Source organism: Pezoporus wallicus, unplaced genomic scaffold (assembly GCF_028554395.1).
Source record: "Pezoporus wallicus isolate ANWC-B61680 ecotype Strahan unplaced genomic scaffold, APGP_CSIRO_Pwel_v1 contig_227, whole genome shotgun sequence".
NCBI classification, from domain to species: Eukaryota; Metazoa; Chordata; class Aves; order Psittaciformes; family Psittacidae; genus Pezoporus; species Pezoporus wallicus.
The window spans coordinates 17710389-17726420 of NW_026635704.1; the positions used below are offsets into that span (position 1 = coordinate 17710389).

Here is a 16032-nt window from a genome sequence, read left to right on the forward strand (position 1 = left end):
ATACTTATTTCTCTGAAAATGTTCATTTCTTGAGGACACTCAGACCATTACAACAAATAAATATTATGATTTAAAAATAAAAATACCAGGTAAGACGTTACACCTTTATTAGGAGTAGATAAAGCTTATATTGAATTACCTGGGATATAGCACCCAGCAGGAACTTGAAACTTCACAGTACCGCTGGGGTCTGTCACTTTCAACACCACTACCTCCCCTGTTGTTTGAAACACACAGAAACACAGCACTGCTGTTTATTTGCTAAAGGCTTCAGCTCATAATGATAAACAGCAGCTAATCCTCCAATACACTTCTCAAACTTTTAAGCACAGACTAGATTTTGCAAGAGAACTTACCTTACTGCCTGTTTGAGATCACTAGCCCTTGCTGTGCCAATTGTGGCAACTGCTGCTCTGGGAAACCTAATTTCTATCTGATTTAATACATTGTTTTGATTTGAAAAGCAGGGAAGCCAAGAGCATGTAGCTGCTTGGTTCTTGCTAGTCCATCAGGAGCTCAGCATCACAATTCTGGATTTCTCTGTCACCCCCCCCCCCCCCCCCCCTTTATTCTAGGGCATGCTTGTATGTAGGAAGGATATGAAGGAGAGTGAAGGGGGAAAACAGAATAGTCTTTCTCTTCTGCTCCTGGAAGGGAGCAACACCAGCTATAGAGGATGCTGAAGGACTATTTTTCTGTACTTTTTGATGCAAGTTTTGGAAAGGGATGGTTATAGGAATGAGGAAAGGGAAGATGCCCATGGCTCTGAATTTAACAAGGTGAGCTCCGGAGGGACTGCACCAAGAGGTCTCTGGATATAACACAGATATCATACATGCAATCACATTCCACTTACTACTCTGCTCATCTGGCTGCCTAGCACCTCTTCCCGCAGTACATTAGTCAGACTTCTTTGGCAGTGTCATGGGCAGATGGGAGATCTATAGGACCAAAGCAACAGAGTGTCTCCTGAAAGCATCTCAGAGAGACAACCCGCATACTAGGTCTAGCACATGCTACACTCTTACAGTGTATCCTGCGAACTGTAACAGTCAATGTAAATGACTTGCATTAATCTGGAAATGATGGAGAATCACTCACCTACATCTCTCAGACAACTGGTCCCACTACAAAATCCACAAACTCATCTTCCAGTGTTTCACAGCATTTCAAAGTGCAATTTGAGGGCAAGCTGACTTGCTTCCTTCAGTTCAGATGTGTCTCATCACAGACACAGTAGCATCATCCAGTTTGTTCCTTGGTGGAATCATGAAATGCAGATAATTTTGCTTTAAGATTGTCTGAAAAAATGACATTTTACCATCTGTAAATTAGAAAGACAATTACACCTTCGCACAGTCAGAATAACTACACCGAGCAAAACTGAATGCATTCTGTAATCCCAAACGTGCAGAACAAGGTTATCTATTGAAATGCCAGGCATAAGTTATTCATTAACTAAAACCATTCTGTAATTTTATTGATATATTTTGTGGAGTTCACATATTTTTGTACAGCAAACATAACACTGTAGGCCACAAGAAGCTGCAGCACTATTGTTTAATAGCAGCAAGGTATATTTTATAGTCAGGGTATGTGGACAATAAATAGTCTGTTTCTTTGGATGTGAATGTTTAAAATGAAGTTCTGCTGCAGCTTCATAATGTGATTGCTATTTTACAGAGCTTATACACAAAAATATATATGCAATCTTTTTGTCTATATTTTATACAAATACAACAGTAGTTTGTGAATACATTTTAAAGTACATATACATGATAAGCAACTCAATTTCCCGTATCACAGGATAGCAAATTTTAAATGCAAGAAAAATATACAAATTCAGTCTGGAATGCAGGGTTTTCTGTGTTCTTTTTTTTTTTCTTTCTCTATTTTTGACTCAAAACTTTTCTCATTAAAACATAAAGTCCAAACCATTTTTCCACTAGCTAAAAATATAATTTCAGCAATCCAAGTCAGGTTTGGGTGTGTCATCATTCCCCAATATACTTCCCCCCAGTTATTGTCTAAATTCAAAGGCTTTTAGTAATATATAGTATGTTCTTCACTCCACACCATATAAAAAGCCCACATTTGAGTTTAACTAGCAGTCACCTGTGTTTGTGAACAAGAGCTGGGCTTGTCAGCGTTTAAATTTGCATGTCCAAAATTTTACTTTTGCAAGTGCATATGAATACATTGTGGTGTTGCACAAAGTTCATTAATGACAAATTAAGTCACAGTATAAAAATATATCATACAACTATAGGTCTAGTATAGTCCTTTTTTCTATGGGTAAAAATACATCTGAATGAGACAGGGAGGTTTGTAGCACCATGAGAGGAGTTGTATCCCAAGTTACATTAGCAGCATGATCCAATATAACAATATTGCAGGAGTGTTTCTGAGGAGATAAACATTCACTCTGGTTCAACTGTACCACTGAAGCTTATACTGAAAAGTGTTTACATATGATTAGCAATAGTTCTGTGTCACTTCCAGGGCTAGATAACTGTTATCAAAAGACACTGCCTTCCAACAAAAGTAAGACACCCTTATTGCATAAAAGCTTTGGGACTATCCAAATACATTTTGAACTACTGTGGCATTATCTGTACGTTGAGCATAACGCTATATAGGCTGTGGCTTTAACTGTACGCTGGGTGGATGCAGGATGGGCAGCTAAGCCTATGCGGTCTACTACATGCTAGATAAGTACATTTATTTCAGAGGCTTATCTACAGACTGAGAAGAATACAGGATGAGCTGCTAAACCAGTGTATGAGACAGACATAACGAAGGATGCAATCCTGCTCCCCCTGACCTTTACGGATGCAGGATAAGGCCCTAAGTCAACTTCAGACAGCAGCATAGCGATGACAGGATATGATAAAAAGATCTGTATCAAATACTGCGTGTTAAAACATTTTTGCCATAGTTTACCATACAGAACTCCAGAGGACACAGTTTGCATTTGGTGAGGACAAACTCCTTTCGTTTGACTGATATTCAAAATGGCAGTAGAAGACAGTGTAGTTTGAAACATGTAAACCTAGTAAAAACCATTGTAAAACCCTTAAGAAAGACACACTGGTTCTGTGCAATATAGCAAATTGATAAGAAAACACTGTAAAAATGTACCTGTTTAAAATTACAATGTCTACCATTTTGTACACAAAGCATTATACCAAAGGCCTACATATATGTAATCTAATGGCACTTGAAACAAATTATAATAAAAGGTTTTATAATAAAAAGCATAACCTGTAAGAAATTTTCTTAAAAGGTTTAGGTTTTCTTTTTGAAAGTGCTATATCTTGTAATATGTGTAACATAGAGGTTGACCAAGCTTTTATTTTAAAAAATATTGGCCTATAATACAAGTTTAGCTCACTAGGCAAATGATCCTGAAAATATGTACTCTTAACATTCATTATTAGCTTAATAAAGCAATCAGCTCTGGCTCATGTTTCAGTCAGTATATGGTTTTTAAAAACCGCTACTGCCAAATTAACAATAAATCACTCTATTCCACAATTTACTACTAAATAAAGCACAAGCAACAAGTACACAAAAATAGATATATTAAAAAAAAAAAAAACAAAACCAAAACAAGAAAACAAAAGAACCTTACTAGAAGTCTAGAAGTTGCACAAAGAGTGGTGCATGATCAGCCAGCCCTCCCCCCTCCCACCAAGAATCCATCTGAAATGGAGAAGACAGGGTTTGAAAAGTGATGGTTTAGTAGTGGCCAATAGTGACTCCGCCTAAGTGATACTCAAAAGCACTCTGGTGGTGGTAGTATTGCTTACAGTGTCAGTCTGCTTCCATGTTACCATACATCCTAGTCCAGTGGCAAACATGCTTGGTGCATGTACCCACTGAAACCCTGACTGAATGAGGTTCAATACCTTGTCTGAGGTCCCTGTTTCTTAAGTGAAATGTACATCTAACTCCAAAGTGAAATGTCAATCCCTTTACAGGAAGCTAAGGCACAAAACAAAGTAGTAAGGATTCTGGCTACGTGCTGAGAAATAGGTGTTGGCAACGTGTCTGTTTGGGGTTTCTTTTTGTAAATGAAGTCTAATCGGCAACTGAGCCTGATAAACAGCCGCAATGGATTGGGAATTTGTGTGCCTGAGGCTGCACAGCCACACCGCTGGGCTGGCTGCAGGATGCTGAACACTCCCAACTTTCCAAACCACTGGAGGAATTAAGTTCATTTATCTTCATCTCAGACTGATTTAAAGGATTGAGAAAAAACCCGAGTTCCTCCTAGCTGCGTTATGGTTGCCAATTTAAACCAGAGTTACATTCAGTTGCTTCACCTTGTGCTCTGTTCATCTGTGTTTTTCTTTCGTTTAGAAAGGTGAAAGAGAAAAGAAGCAATATTGAACAAATCATTCAACTAAAGATGTAAGCGAGCAATCTGTTTCACAGAAACCAGAGGAAGCAGTCATGAAGCAGAGCTAAAAGCCCACTTTGAGATAACGTGCTCCTAAAACCAAAATCTAGGAGTAGTTTGCAGAATTTCAAAAGGTATTTTCCTTATTAATACATCCTTATTTTAATGCCTTTGGAACACAAACACATTTATAAAAATGTTATCTTTTAGTAATAAAATTTAAATACACATACGTATAAAATAGTAAAACTACACCTGCATATTGCTCCTAGAATTACAAAAAAAAAAAGTAGGAGCTACTGATAAAACATCCGGAGCATGAGCTCCTTAAATGGGAGCAACTTTTGTTTCTGTGAAGTATATTTAGTTTAACCACTTAAAACCTTGTACGAATTCTCATTATTGTTTGAGAGATACTAATGTACTTGATCTCTATTTTTTAATTCCTTGTACAAAAATGACAAGGAAAAGAACGTTACTGTTGAAGTACAGCAAATCTAGTTTGCTTTCATGCATCACAGGGTTGCTTGTTTTTTTTTTTTTTTTTATCTTTTGGTTATTAGGGGTTGGGGAATAGAATATATTGCATTAGGTAAAAGTGGTGTAAGCAATATGCTTTTACTTCACTCCTAAGAGTCCTGTCTTTAAATCTTGGCAATGGGCAAAAAGTCCCTAACCAAGTACCCAGGTGTAGAAAGTGTGATTAACATCTAACTTGTTGCTTAGGAGGACATAACACACCATGTAACACAACTGAAAAGATAATTTCAACAGGAAAAAAAAGAAAAAAGGCAAAACAAAAACAAAACCCGGTATTTGCAAATTTACATTCACTCTCTGACTGCACACTAGTTTTGAACTGAAAATAGATACACACTTTCTGGCTGGACTTGAACCACCCTTTGGCGGTGGCAGCTGGGAGAAGACTGATGCCTACAAATGTGAATACACTACTGGAAGATTCCTATGAAGTACTCTTTCTATACTACTACAGAGAAAAAACCAGCAAGAATTAAAACAAAAACTGCGACAAAATATTCTGCATTACTACATTACAACACTTTTATATTTCAAGATCAGCCATTCATTTTGCCTGTTTCCCTATACCAGAGTCATGAAAGCACAACAACAGAGTTCCAAATTCAACTTGAAACATTTGTCATCCAGGCAAGAAGAGATTCTCTGTTGAAATTCTGTTCAGCCATGATTTTAGAGAATTAAACTAATTTTGTTTTTCATCTGTTATCTGTAACAGGCCAAAAAAATTTAAGCCAGAAAATGGCAAAAATTCTCAACACCTTTTATAATGACTTCAATACAAGTCAAATGCTATATATATGTATATGTGTATATATGGAGTTCTATATATACACACACAAGTTTTCAGAAAAATCTGAATTCTCTATTTATTTAAAAAATTTAGATTTGTCATTATAGAGCAGATCAGACATGACACCATATGGGAAGAGGATTTGTTTGGAAATGAACTGGAAATACATATTTTTTTCCCAAATCTTCAGGAATCTTTGTGATACATACTTTTATCTGGATTCTTTGCAAATAGTAAAATATATATTAAAAGTGGTGGTAGCTCTACCACTGACATCAATAAAATGGAATAGCTGGTATGGTTGAAAAAGTTATGACAAAGGGATGAGCGCTGAGAGTTTGCTTGGGATGACTGTCTACTGAGCATTTTCAATGTGTCAATTGGCAGTGAAAATGAAAACAATACAATGAGACTGCTTAAAAAAAACCCAACAAAGTAAACACAGCTGAGAATAAACACTTTCAAAACATTTTTAAAAAGTTAATTTAAATTTCTTACTGGCTTCATGAGATTGGTACTGTACAAAAGCAGAGAATTTATAATGTCTTATAGTAGGCACTAAGTTAAAAAAGGTCACCTAAGGCATTTCTACAAATAGACAGTAACAAGCCAGCTTTGTACATCCTATTGGAAAGCTTGATGAAATCGTGGTAGGGTGGTGGTTGTGCTTAGACTGCTTGTGAAAGCTGCTGACAACGAGTGCAGAGACCCAAGACCTATACTATTGCTAGGATCTTGTGGATCCTGCGTTTGTGGTGGAAGTTGAGTCATAGAAGAATGTGCCTCCTCTTGCGTATAACTCATTCCGAGGTTCCCCACTGAAACGGAAGGATTATAGGGAGGGCCGTTTACAGGTATGAAGTTGAACAGCTGAGAAAAGTCCAATGATGGGGTGTTTAGAGGTTCACTAATAGGAACAGAGCCCTTGGAAAGGGAAACCTCCCCAGACCCATCATCTAGTGGCCCTACTTGTGGATCCAGCCCTAGTTTTGATGAAGATGCTTGAGAATCCTGGGATGAAGAAGGCATACCACTTTGCAACTCCATTAAGTAACTTTCGATTTCCCCTTTCAATGGCTGTTCTTTTTCAGGCATAGAAATTGCGTATGAGGTAGTACCGAGTGGATATTTCAACGATAGCTGGTGAGGAGGGTGGACAGACTCCATATCTATTGGACAAGGCATTCCCAATGGTAATGATGTGGCAACCATTTGGTGTGCAGATGCAGAACTCTGCATGGACTGAATCTGAGTGTTGTAGAGATTTAATTGCAAAGTGTTTGTAAATGGCTTTGATGTCAGTTCACTGGAAGGTAAAGACATCACTGGAAGCAGCTCATCTTTAATAGGCACAGAAACATTGCAGGTAAAGGGATCTAGAAGGTCCATTGGCTCTGTTTTGACCTTCAAAAGTTCTTGGTTGTGACTTTTCTTCATGTGACGCGTGAGGTGATCCTTCCGCCCAAATCTCTGTGCACAGTACTGACAGAGGAAGTCCTTTCTTCCAGTGTGCACTACCATGTGTCTACGGACATCCTTTCGGGTGTAGAACCGACGATCACAGTGTTCACACTGGTGTTTTTTCTCCTTCACTCCACCCGATGACTTGCCTGCGTGAGTTTTTAGGTGCTCCAACAGCACTCCTGTGCTTTCAAAAGTCTGCAAACATACCTTACAGGTGAGGTCACCGCTTGTTGCAGCATGCAAAGCCAGGTGACGTTTGAACCCAAGCTTGGTATTGTAGTTCTTTCCACATTCTTCACACTTAAAGGCCTCTTTGTTGGGATTGTGTGTATGTAGGTGATTCTTTAGGTGATCTTTTCGGTGAAACATTTTCTCACAATAATTACACTTGTGGGTTTTCTCAGGAGAATGAGTAGCCATATGCCTTTAAACACAGATATATTCTGTAAGTAATTATTTTGATCAAAAAACACATGTGCTCATTTTTTAATGGCAGCTAAACACTACACTAAAGGCTGCTTTGCAACAGAACCTTTTAACTGAAAGCATGACACTACATAGACAGTTCAACAAATTTAAATATAGCAAAACACGAGCCATTTCTCTTAAATCGACACTTTTAGGTTTTGGTGGGTTTTAGCTAGTGTAACAGGGACATATAGGCAAGTATGAAAGTACTCATGTAAAAGTCCATAGCCAAAAAATTTTCAGTCCATACTCTTTTTCTCATGACAATTCCTTATACAAATGAAAATTCTATGCTCATTTAAAAACAAAACAAAACAAAAATAAAAACAAACAGAAAACAAAAGCAGAAAACAAATTAAGAAACAAAATCAAAGACATTAGCTTGCAAACTTAGGTAATTTAGAATTCTAGAAACAATCCAATGGCTACTTTAATTAACACATCCTCTCTGCAATCAGCTGAAGGCGTACAAATATATACTTTTACACGGCTTAACACGGCCAACATAAAATAGATAATATAATCTGAAAGATAAATAGAGTTTAATACCTTAGTAATTTGTACTTAGAAACAAAGGCCTTGGTGCAGTCTTGTTGTGTGCACTTGTAGGGCCTCTCTCCTGTGTGAGAGTATGAGTGAACCTTTAATTTCTCAACACTGTTAAAGGCCTTGTCACACAGTTGGCAAGGAAAGTTTTTTCTTGGTTTGGTTTCACCACGCTTACGTTTCCCTGAAGGGACTTTCTGGGTATCTCTTACTTCTGACAAATCACCAGGAATGACAGTGGCCATCGCAGCCTAAACCAGGCCTTCTTGTTGGACACTTGGGAATTGCCCAACTCCACTAAATGATTTAGCTTTAGATGGCTTCTCAAGTTTCATGTGGTCGTAAAAGAAAGCAAAAGGGGACTGGAAAAAAAAAATAAGAAACAACTAGTTTGTAACTAAACTTAGATTTTGAAGTTTACTTGCTATGTGATGCTTCTGAATAAAACTTAAAAATAAAATTAGGTTCAGCTGGTCTAATGTAATACCTGCAGGTTTGTTTTTTGTTTTTAACACTATTTGCTGCAACTCTTATAATGCATTGCTCAGGAAGAACAGATCCACATATGCCCTGAAATCACACCTCGCAACCTTCCCCTCAAGTACTGATGGAGAACAGCAAAGTTCCCGTCTCATTATGGGAGTCACCAGGCAAAGAGCCTACCTACCTACCTACCCAGATGGCTTTTGGCAGCTTCAGATTTCAAAGGAATTAAAGGCACGCCTGTGGTGTTTGCACAGACACACGCATACACACATGCACACATGCACACACTTATCACAGTGAGAATCTGTAAGGCTCGAAGTGTTTGAAAGCCTGGGCGAGAAGTGGCACTATCCAATGCTAACAGTCTGGGGGGGCAAAGCTCATGTTCTCAGGTGCACTTCCTCGCTGAGGTTATTGCACATCTGTGCATCTACTCTACTGAAACATAAGCACTGACACTGAATGCTAATGCCAGGTGAAATTCTCCTGTGAACTTACCCTTTGCTAATAGAGACCTGATGCATTAACAACAGAAATCCTATGGATTAGGGACAGATTAGACAGATTAGGGTTTTATCAGTGCAGTAATGGAGACCTCCACTCCCCTCATGCTATCCTAGAAGATGTAGGGGCTATAAATGTTCAGATTCAGGCTAGCTCAGGGTGGAGGCTCTTAGTCCTGTTGGGGCATTGCAAACCATAAACTAAACCAGACACTTTCGGCTAAAGGAGGTGCATGATACTCATGTCTAAGCTGTGGGTGAACAGCTTGAAATTCATCATCTGGTAACATATAGTAGCAACTGGGCACCTGCTATTACATGGCACTCAACAGCCCTCCTTTGTCAGGGGTAGCTTACAGCATTTTTTCATCATCAGAGCACAACTGCTACTACAGATACCAAAACCCAGTGCAGGAAAGGTGGAGTGTGAGGTCTGCGGCAGCGGGAATGAGGAAGACAACAGGAGGACAGCACTCAACACAAGCGTTTAGCAGGGCTGGGAAGCCCTGAAGAGTGGCTTTTCTCCCTCAAAAGCATGCCGTCCCCCCAGCCCCGGTGTCATGGCCCACAGCTGCTGTCCGCTCCAGCCTTAGCCAGGGCAGCTGCTGCAGCAGAGGCGGCTGTGCTGGGCAGCAAGGAGGCCGGAGGCTGTGGCTGGGACGGGGCCTCAGTGGCCGGCCACCCGCCAGCAGCTGCTGGGACAGGTGGAGCTGGGAGCCTGGAGCTGGGCAGGGAGCTCCAGTCCGCAGCTGCTCAGCCTAGCACCACCTCCTCAATGAACAGAGCGGGCTCCTCACTGCTGGCAATGAGGGAAGATGAAGAGCTCAGGGCGGCCTGGGCCTGGCCTCAGCTGTCCTCTCTCCCTGCTGAGGCTCAGCTGAGACCTGAGCAGTGCCCAGGTGCAATGGGGGCAGAACTAAATGGTCCTTGCAAGAGCCCCAGTGTGGTCCTAGAGAAAAGTGAGCCTGTGTGTTCCTCAATGCATGGCAGGATGGGAGGGCTGGAGGGGCAGGGAGGGGGAGAAGGGGGATGCACCTCCTTAATGTCTGCATTTTACGAAATACTCAGACTGACATCTCCACTTGAAATGCATACACAGAGCATGATGTTGTCTATGCCTCTTCCTCCCTCCTCCCCATGACTTTTCCTTCGTCTTTACAAGAGGAGAGAAGTACTGGCACACCAAGATGGAAATCTGCTGCCTTCCAACCTAACGTCCTTGAATATCAGGTTAAACTCTACTACCATCTTTAAGTGAGACATTTTGTAAGACCACCTTTACTCCCCCCAGTTATATATGGAACCACTAACCTTTTTAAAGACACCCAGTGACTAAAGATCTTTCTTTAAGGACTCTTATGATTTCAGATTTGTCTCGGACTCATTCCCACTCATGCGACAAAGTTTGCAGACATCCGTTCCATGAATGGGAACATGCACAGGTCTTCAAAGGATCAGCTTAATTTTATGTTCTGTCTCATAACCAACTATCTAGCTCATAAGTGAAAAAATGAAACAGTTGTTTGGAGACTTGGGAGCAACAATTTTCTGCAACAGAAGTAAATGAAGACCAGGTCCAATGTCAATGAGGCCGCCAATGGAATCAAAAGGAAGGTCTCATTCACATCAAAGTTGTGATATATTTGTGGATTGAAAGATATTTTCCAATATACTCTTTAATCAGAATCTGGTAATAGAATTAATTTTGCTTTCCTGTAAACAAACACACTGGTCTTCTATGCATATTGGCCTGAAAATAGAATGAAATCTTGTTTTAGTCTAATGTCTTCTGACAAATGAAGTCTGCGGGCAGGGGGAGAAAAAAATCCAACCTGATCTACTTAACAGAGAGTATATCTATACCACGCAGGCACCTACAGAAGACCTGCTACACCGAGCTGACAGTGCAGCAGCCATGACCCTCACTGCGTCGCTAGGACACCTAGTTTCAGCGGGGCAAGAAAAGGCTGTGATCTCCTTCACCTCCCTACCAAATCTATAGGCTGGGACAAGGCAGCATTAGCAAGCAAAGGGCAAGAGAACCACCTCTGCAGTCTGTGGCTGGGGAGCATGGTTAATTTGACCATGCTGGGTCCAGAGTCCAGCAGCAAGTGGCTTCTCTGCCTAGCTGGTGACAAGGGAAGCAGGCACAGCTGGTAGGATACAACAGAGAAAGTGAACTGTTGCAGGGGGCACAACGGACAGAACCTAGATGGGGCTATAGGGTCAGGGAGGTGTAGGGAGCGCTGCATAGCGGTTGGGAATATCTAAGAACATGAGGATAGGAGTGAGTTGATGGGGACAGGTGGGGAAGAACTGAACATGCATCAAGTCTGGGAGATGCAGGATGTTAGGGCATGCAGAAGGGTGATATGCAGGGTCCGATGTGAAGCCAAAAGCAGTCCTTGCTGTGGAACAGCATACTAGCTTAAATTAACAACTCTGACAACTTCCCCCTCCTTTTCTCAATGCAAAGATCACACTTCAGGCTGGAGGTTTAGATTGGACATTAGCTAAAATTTCTTCACCAAAATGGTGATCAGGCATTGGAACAGGCTTCCCAGGGATGTGGTGGAATCACCATCCCTGGAAGTGTTCAAAAAACGTGTAGATGAGGCCTTCAGTGAAATGGTTTAGTGGTGGACTTGGCAGTCCTGGGGTAATGGCTGGACTTGATGATCTTAAAGGTCTTTTTAAACCCAGCTGATTCTATATTCAGGCCAATCTTCTCCAAAACTTCAGGTAACCTAGTTGCTGCACCAGAAGTAATTCAGAACATTCACAAGATGAATTCAGGATTTTTTCCTCGATGATCAAAATGAATTAAGCTGACTTTGAACTGTGCTTAAATGTCCTTAAATATGCATCACTAGAACAAATATAGTGTGGATCCAATCTTTGATAATGACAGTGTTTTATTAAAAGACATGTATGCACTATTATCTCAGTACCATTTCTCAACAGATGAAGAACTTCAATATTGATCTCTGAATAGCAAATAACCACCTTTTTTTTTTTTCTTGTGGACTGAGCAATGGAGATAAAACTTAAAAAACCACTGATCCTCAAATATTACACTTTCCAAAGACCAGCTGAAAGAATTTTATGAGTAATATTGCCTGCTTGTGTCTCAACATATTATCACTTAAAATCCTGATTCTTACTGGTGCTTTCACAACTGCAGGATGAATGATTATATGCAGTATCAAATATAACAAACACATTACACAAAACCTCATATAATACTATCTTTAAACAAGCATATACTTAAAGCAGAATTAAAGCAGCCTCTGTTCAATGCACACCTGATGTTTGCCCACTAAAGTCCTCAGATTTTGGTCTTAACCAGTTCCGCTGACTCTTCTTGGACGAAACCAGAATCCAGTACTTCCCATTTTTACTGGTCTGAAAAACAAAAGGAAGAACGGACTAGACTCCAGCGAAACCAGTACATTCAGAAAGGCTGGGATGCAACAAGACCGAGGGATGGAAAAAATCAGAAAGGAAAAGTTAAAAGGAATAGATCCAACCCATGCACAGAACATTATGTACTGTTAATTATAAACTGTAGGAATCAATCGTTCTTGCATTATCAGTAGCAATTACGCACTTCAATTTGCAGTATACTTACATCATTTCAACTAATGCTATGCTGGACAGTAACACATAAAGAGATAAAATTAGACAAAAGCAAAGGAGTTTTCAATAAAGTTAAAAACAAAACAATAATTTCCACAGACCACAAATAATTTAGAAATAACAGCAAAACATGTAAAATGTTGGGCCCTGACTTGAGTTTCTTACTCAGGAAGGACTGAATAAGAGAAGATTTCTGGATTAGGCCCAACTTTACTAGAACCTAATGCCTTCATTCTGCTTAATTATACAGGAAATAGCAGCTTAAAAGGTGACCTGCAAAGGAAAATAAAATTAATTTAAAAAATAATAAAGCCTTTTAATGATGTACATGCTACAGGTAAATCCCAGTGGAGGCAAGTCTAGGTGTGCCTGAGCAAATCCAGAGGGCCTTTCTGGAATTTCCCTTACATCTCCCTTTTCCTTGCCACCATCCTTTTGTAATTTGCAGAATGTCTTCCTTTTCTTGCTAGAAGGCCTCCTGGATGACACAGGCGTAAGTGGAAAATGTTCAGTGCCTCACTGTAATGGGAAGGTTTATCCCCTCCAACTCTTGCAGAGAGTTAAGGGCGAAGCCCTATGCAGTGTGCACATACCCCACGTGGCATAGCAGGCTGAAGGTATTTGGCAGGAACCCAGGAGTAATGTAACATTTCCCTCACACAAACCATCTTCCCTTCGCACTTCCCATTCACCCCATCAAAGTATTCTTCCTTTTGGTACCAAGTTCAGCTTCACACAGCCTCAGCCTCCTCTGACGGTAAGCATGAATGTGAGCAAACTAGCGTCCTTGAACGTCTATTAAAGGCAAAAGTGCTTCAGAGCAACCAACTGAAGCTGACAGTTGAAGAGCATTTACTTGGGGCTCCAGTACCCAAAGAAAAAGTGAGAGATTTGTTTTCCACTAAGAAGCAAGAAAGTGAACACAACTCTCATCTCTTTTGGAGGTCCCCAAGTCATCTTCTTTCAGGGCAAAAATGCCAATAACTCCTCATTCACTCTCCCAGCAAGACCCTTATAAATTAGTTACCCTGCAATGCCTATCTCAGCATCTTCCACTGTCACAGCAGAAAGGAAGAGCTTCACTATTCAGATTTTTCTGCTAATGTAGCTCACACTATGTAGACAATATTTAAGACAGCCACACAAATGTAATGAACTAAGTCCTCATGGACTTAGTCCCTCCACTACTGGTATTTACAGACTATTCCCTATTCAAAACTACACATGCCTCCCGCTCCCAAATTCTGCCTAAAATATTATAATGCCCTCTCAACACTGTTCATTGTTTTCTCTTACATGCTTATAGTACTCAGTTCTCACCACACATCTAAAGTCTCTCTAGCAAAAAGCAGATGCCCTCAGAAGACAGGCCATTAGAGGCATGGAAAGACTTGTATCAGGGGAAACTGAAACAAGTAAGCAAGCAATCAGATGGAGTTAAAATGCTGAAGGTACTCTTTATTCATTACTTTATTAATATAGCAAAATCACAGTGCAGTGGATCCAGACGAGGTCAATGCTATACCTACTATTAGCTGTGGTCTCAGCTTCTAGACCATGATTAAGCAGAGCTCAACAACATACACACAAAAAGGGGTAAGTCTGTATGAATAATGAAAACATTTGCTACACTTGACAGGATTAACACAAAGTGTACTATAATTCTTATGCTTTGTGACAATAAATCAGCTATTTGATAAAAGACATTTTCTTCTGCACAGAATATAAAAGTTGTCTCTGATAATGCTGAATTTTAGAGCACCTTTCTCAGAAGCTTTTGGAGGTAGGAAACATCTGAGAATACCGAACAAAGATGAACCATCCTTCTCATAACTGCTTAGAGTGTTATTACGTTTTCTTCTGAACTAGATGAGTTAGGAACAATCTTTTAACAAATAACAAAGCTCAAATTATTTTCCACGTGAAGCAAAGAAGCATCACACTGCAGAAAGCACTGCCACAGCACATGCCCCAAACACTTTTGCGAAGTAGTAACAAAATACAACTGCTGTAATTTGTCAGATTACAATTCCTAGATCATCTCTGCCAGTATCTGTGAGGCACTAATTCTGCTAATTCTCCAGGCACCCTGTTAATTCCAGATTAGACAATATTTGAATTTCTACCATCTAAGAAGCCAAAGAAAACAAAACAAACCCCAAACCATAAGCTAAATCTTTTACTCCTAGTTTTAATATTAAAAAAGACTAACATACTTTTTTTCAAAACTCACAGTTCATGTTTAAAAATCTGAAAAAACAGCTACACTTGAAAATGTTTTAAAACATTATTTGATATCTAAATTAAAAGGATAATGAAGATATTACATGAATGCAACCAATAATCCTCCTCCTAACTTGCATTTGTTACTTTTCTTAAATGTCCAGGCACAGTAAAGGACAACACCAGTTTCATGGTTATTTTCTTGCAAAATAAGAGTAATAATGAGAACACAGCATTGAGAACACTGTATCTGTCGTTCTGCCTTGTATACAGGATAGTGAATCTATCGAATCTTGGTATTAATCGAATCGAATCTTGGTATTAATCCATTTTAAACCAGAAGCAGATTCCTAGAAACATTAGTCATAATAATGGTGGAACTGGTTAAGAATTTAATAGTATTACAGAGTCATCCTGGGTTTTAAATATTTCTTTAAGGAAACAAAATGAAAAGCAGTTACTTACCCTATGGAAACTGTGATTCTTTAATAAGTGCTGTCCACACAGATCCCAGGTGAGTATGTACTCACATGAACAGGATCAAGTTCTCTGAAGACAGTAATGTCCACCCAGGCTGTGCCTGTGAACCGTCCCAACTGCTACTGGCAGTGGCATGAGGCGAAGGGTTCCTGACCAGCGCCATGCATGTCATCACACCACCTAACACGCTCTGCAGCAACAGCAGCTCCCAGTTCTGCTCTTCACTCACGCCGTGGGGAAAGAGCTGTTACATATGCCACTGCCATCAACATACTGCTCTGGGAGGTGACAACCTCCCTCTTCAGTAGCTGACATAGCCCTGCTGTTCCCAAACCTGATGCTGATGTAGAGGAGCTGACAAAGTTTGCTGTGGCTGAAGAAAGGGAGCAGGGCCATGGGAGAAGAATATGTGGGCAAGAGGCGATGTCCTAGCTGGGAGCACAGTGTGAGGAGTGGAAAGCTGAAACACAGACTGGCATCCTGGGTAG

The 16032-nt window shown here is 40.1% G+C and overlaps 1 protein-coding gene across 10 annotated transcripts in view; it reads right to left on the minus strand.

Annotated features, from left to right (window-relative positions):
* Positions 1–1447: 1447 nt before the first annotated feature.
* Positions 1448–16032, minus strand: part of PLAG1 (PLAG1 zinc finger) — a 51176-nt gene continuing 36591 nt past the window's right edge. For 5 of the 10 annotated variants that reach the window (XM_057397822.1, XM_057397825.1, XM_057397824.1 and 2 more), the window contains 3 exons: positions 12508–12607; positions 8217–8575; positions 1448–7623 (listed from right to left, as the gene is read on the minus strand). In XM_057397822.1, coding sequence (XP_057253805.1) covers positions 6360–7623; positions 8217–8458 — 1506 coding nt within the window. In that variant the 5' untranslated portion in view covers positions 8459–8575; positions 12508–12607 and the 3' untranslated portion in view covers positions 1448–6359. Of the gene's footprint in view, positions 7624–8216; positions 8576–12507; positions 14251–16032 lie in introns of those variants that run through there. The other 5 variants (XM_057397831.1, XM_057397829.1, XM_057397828.1 and 2 more) reach the window with 4 other exon arrangements.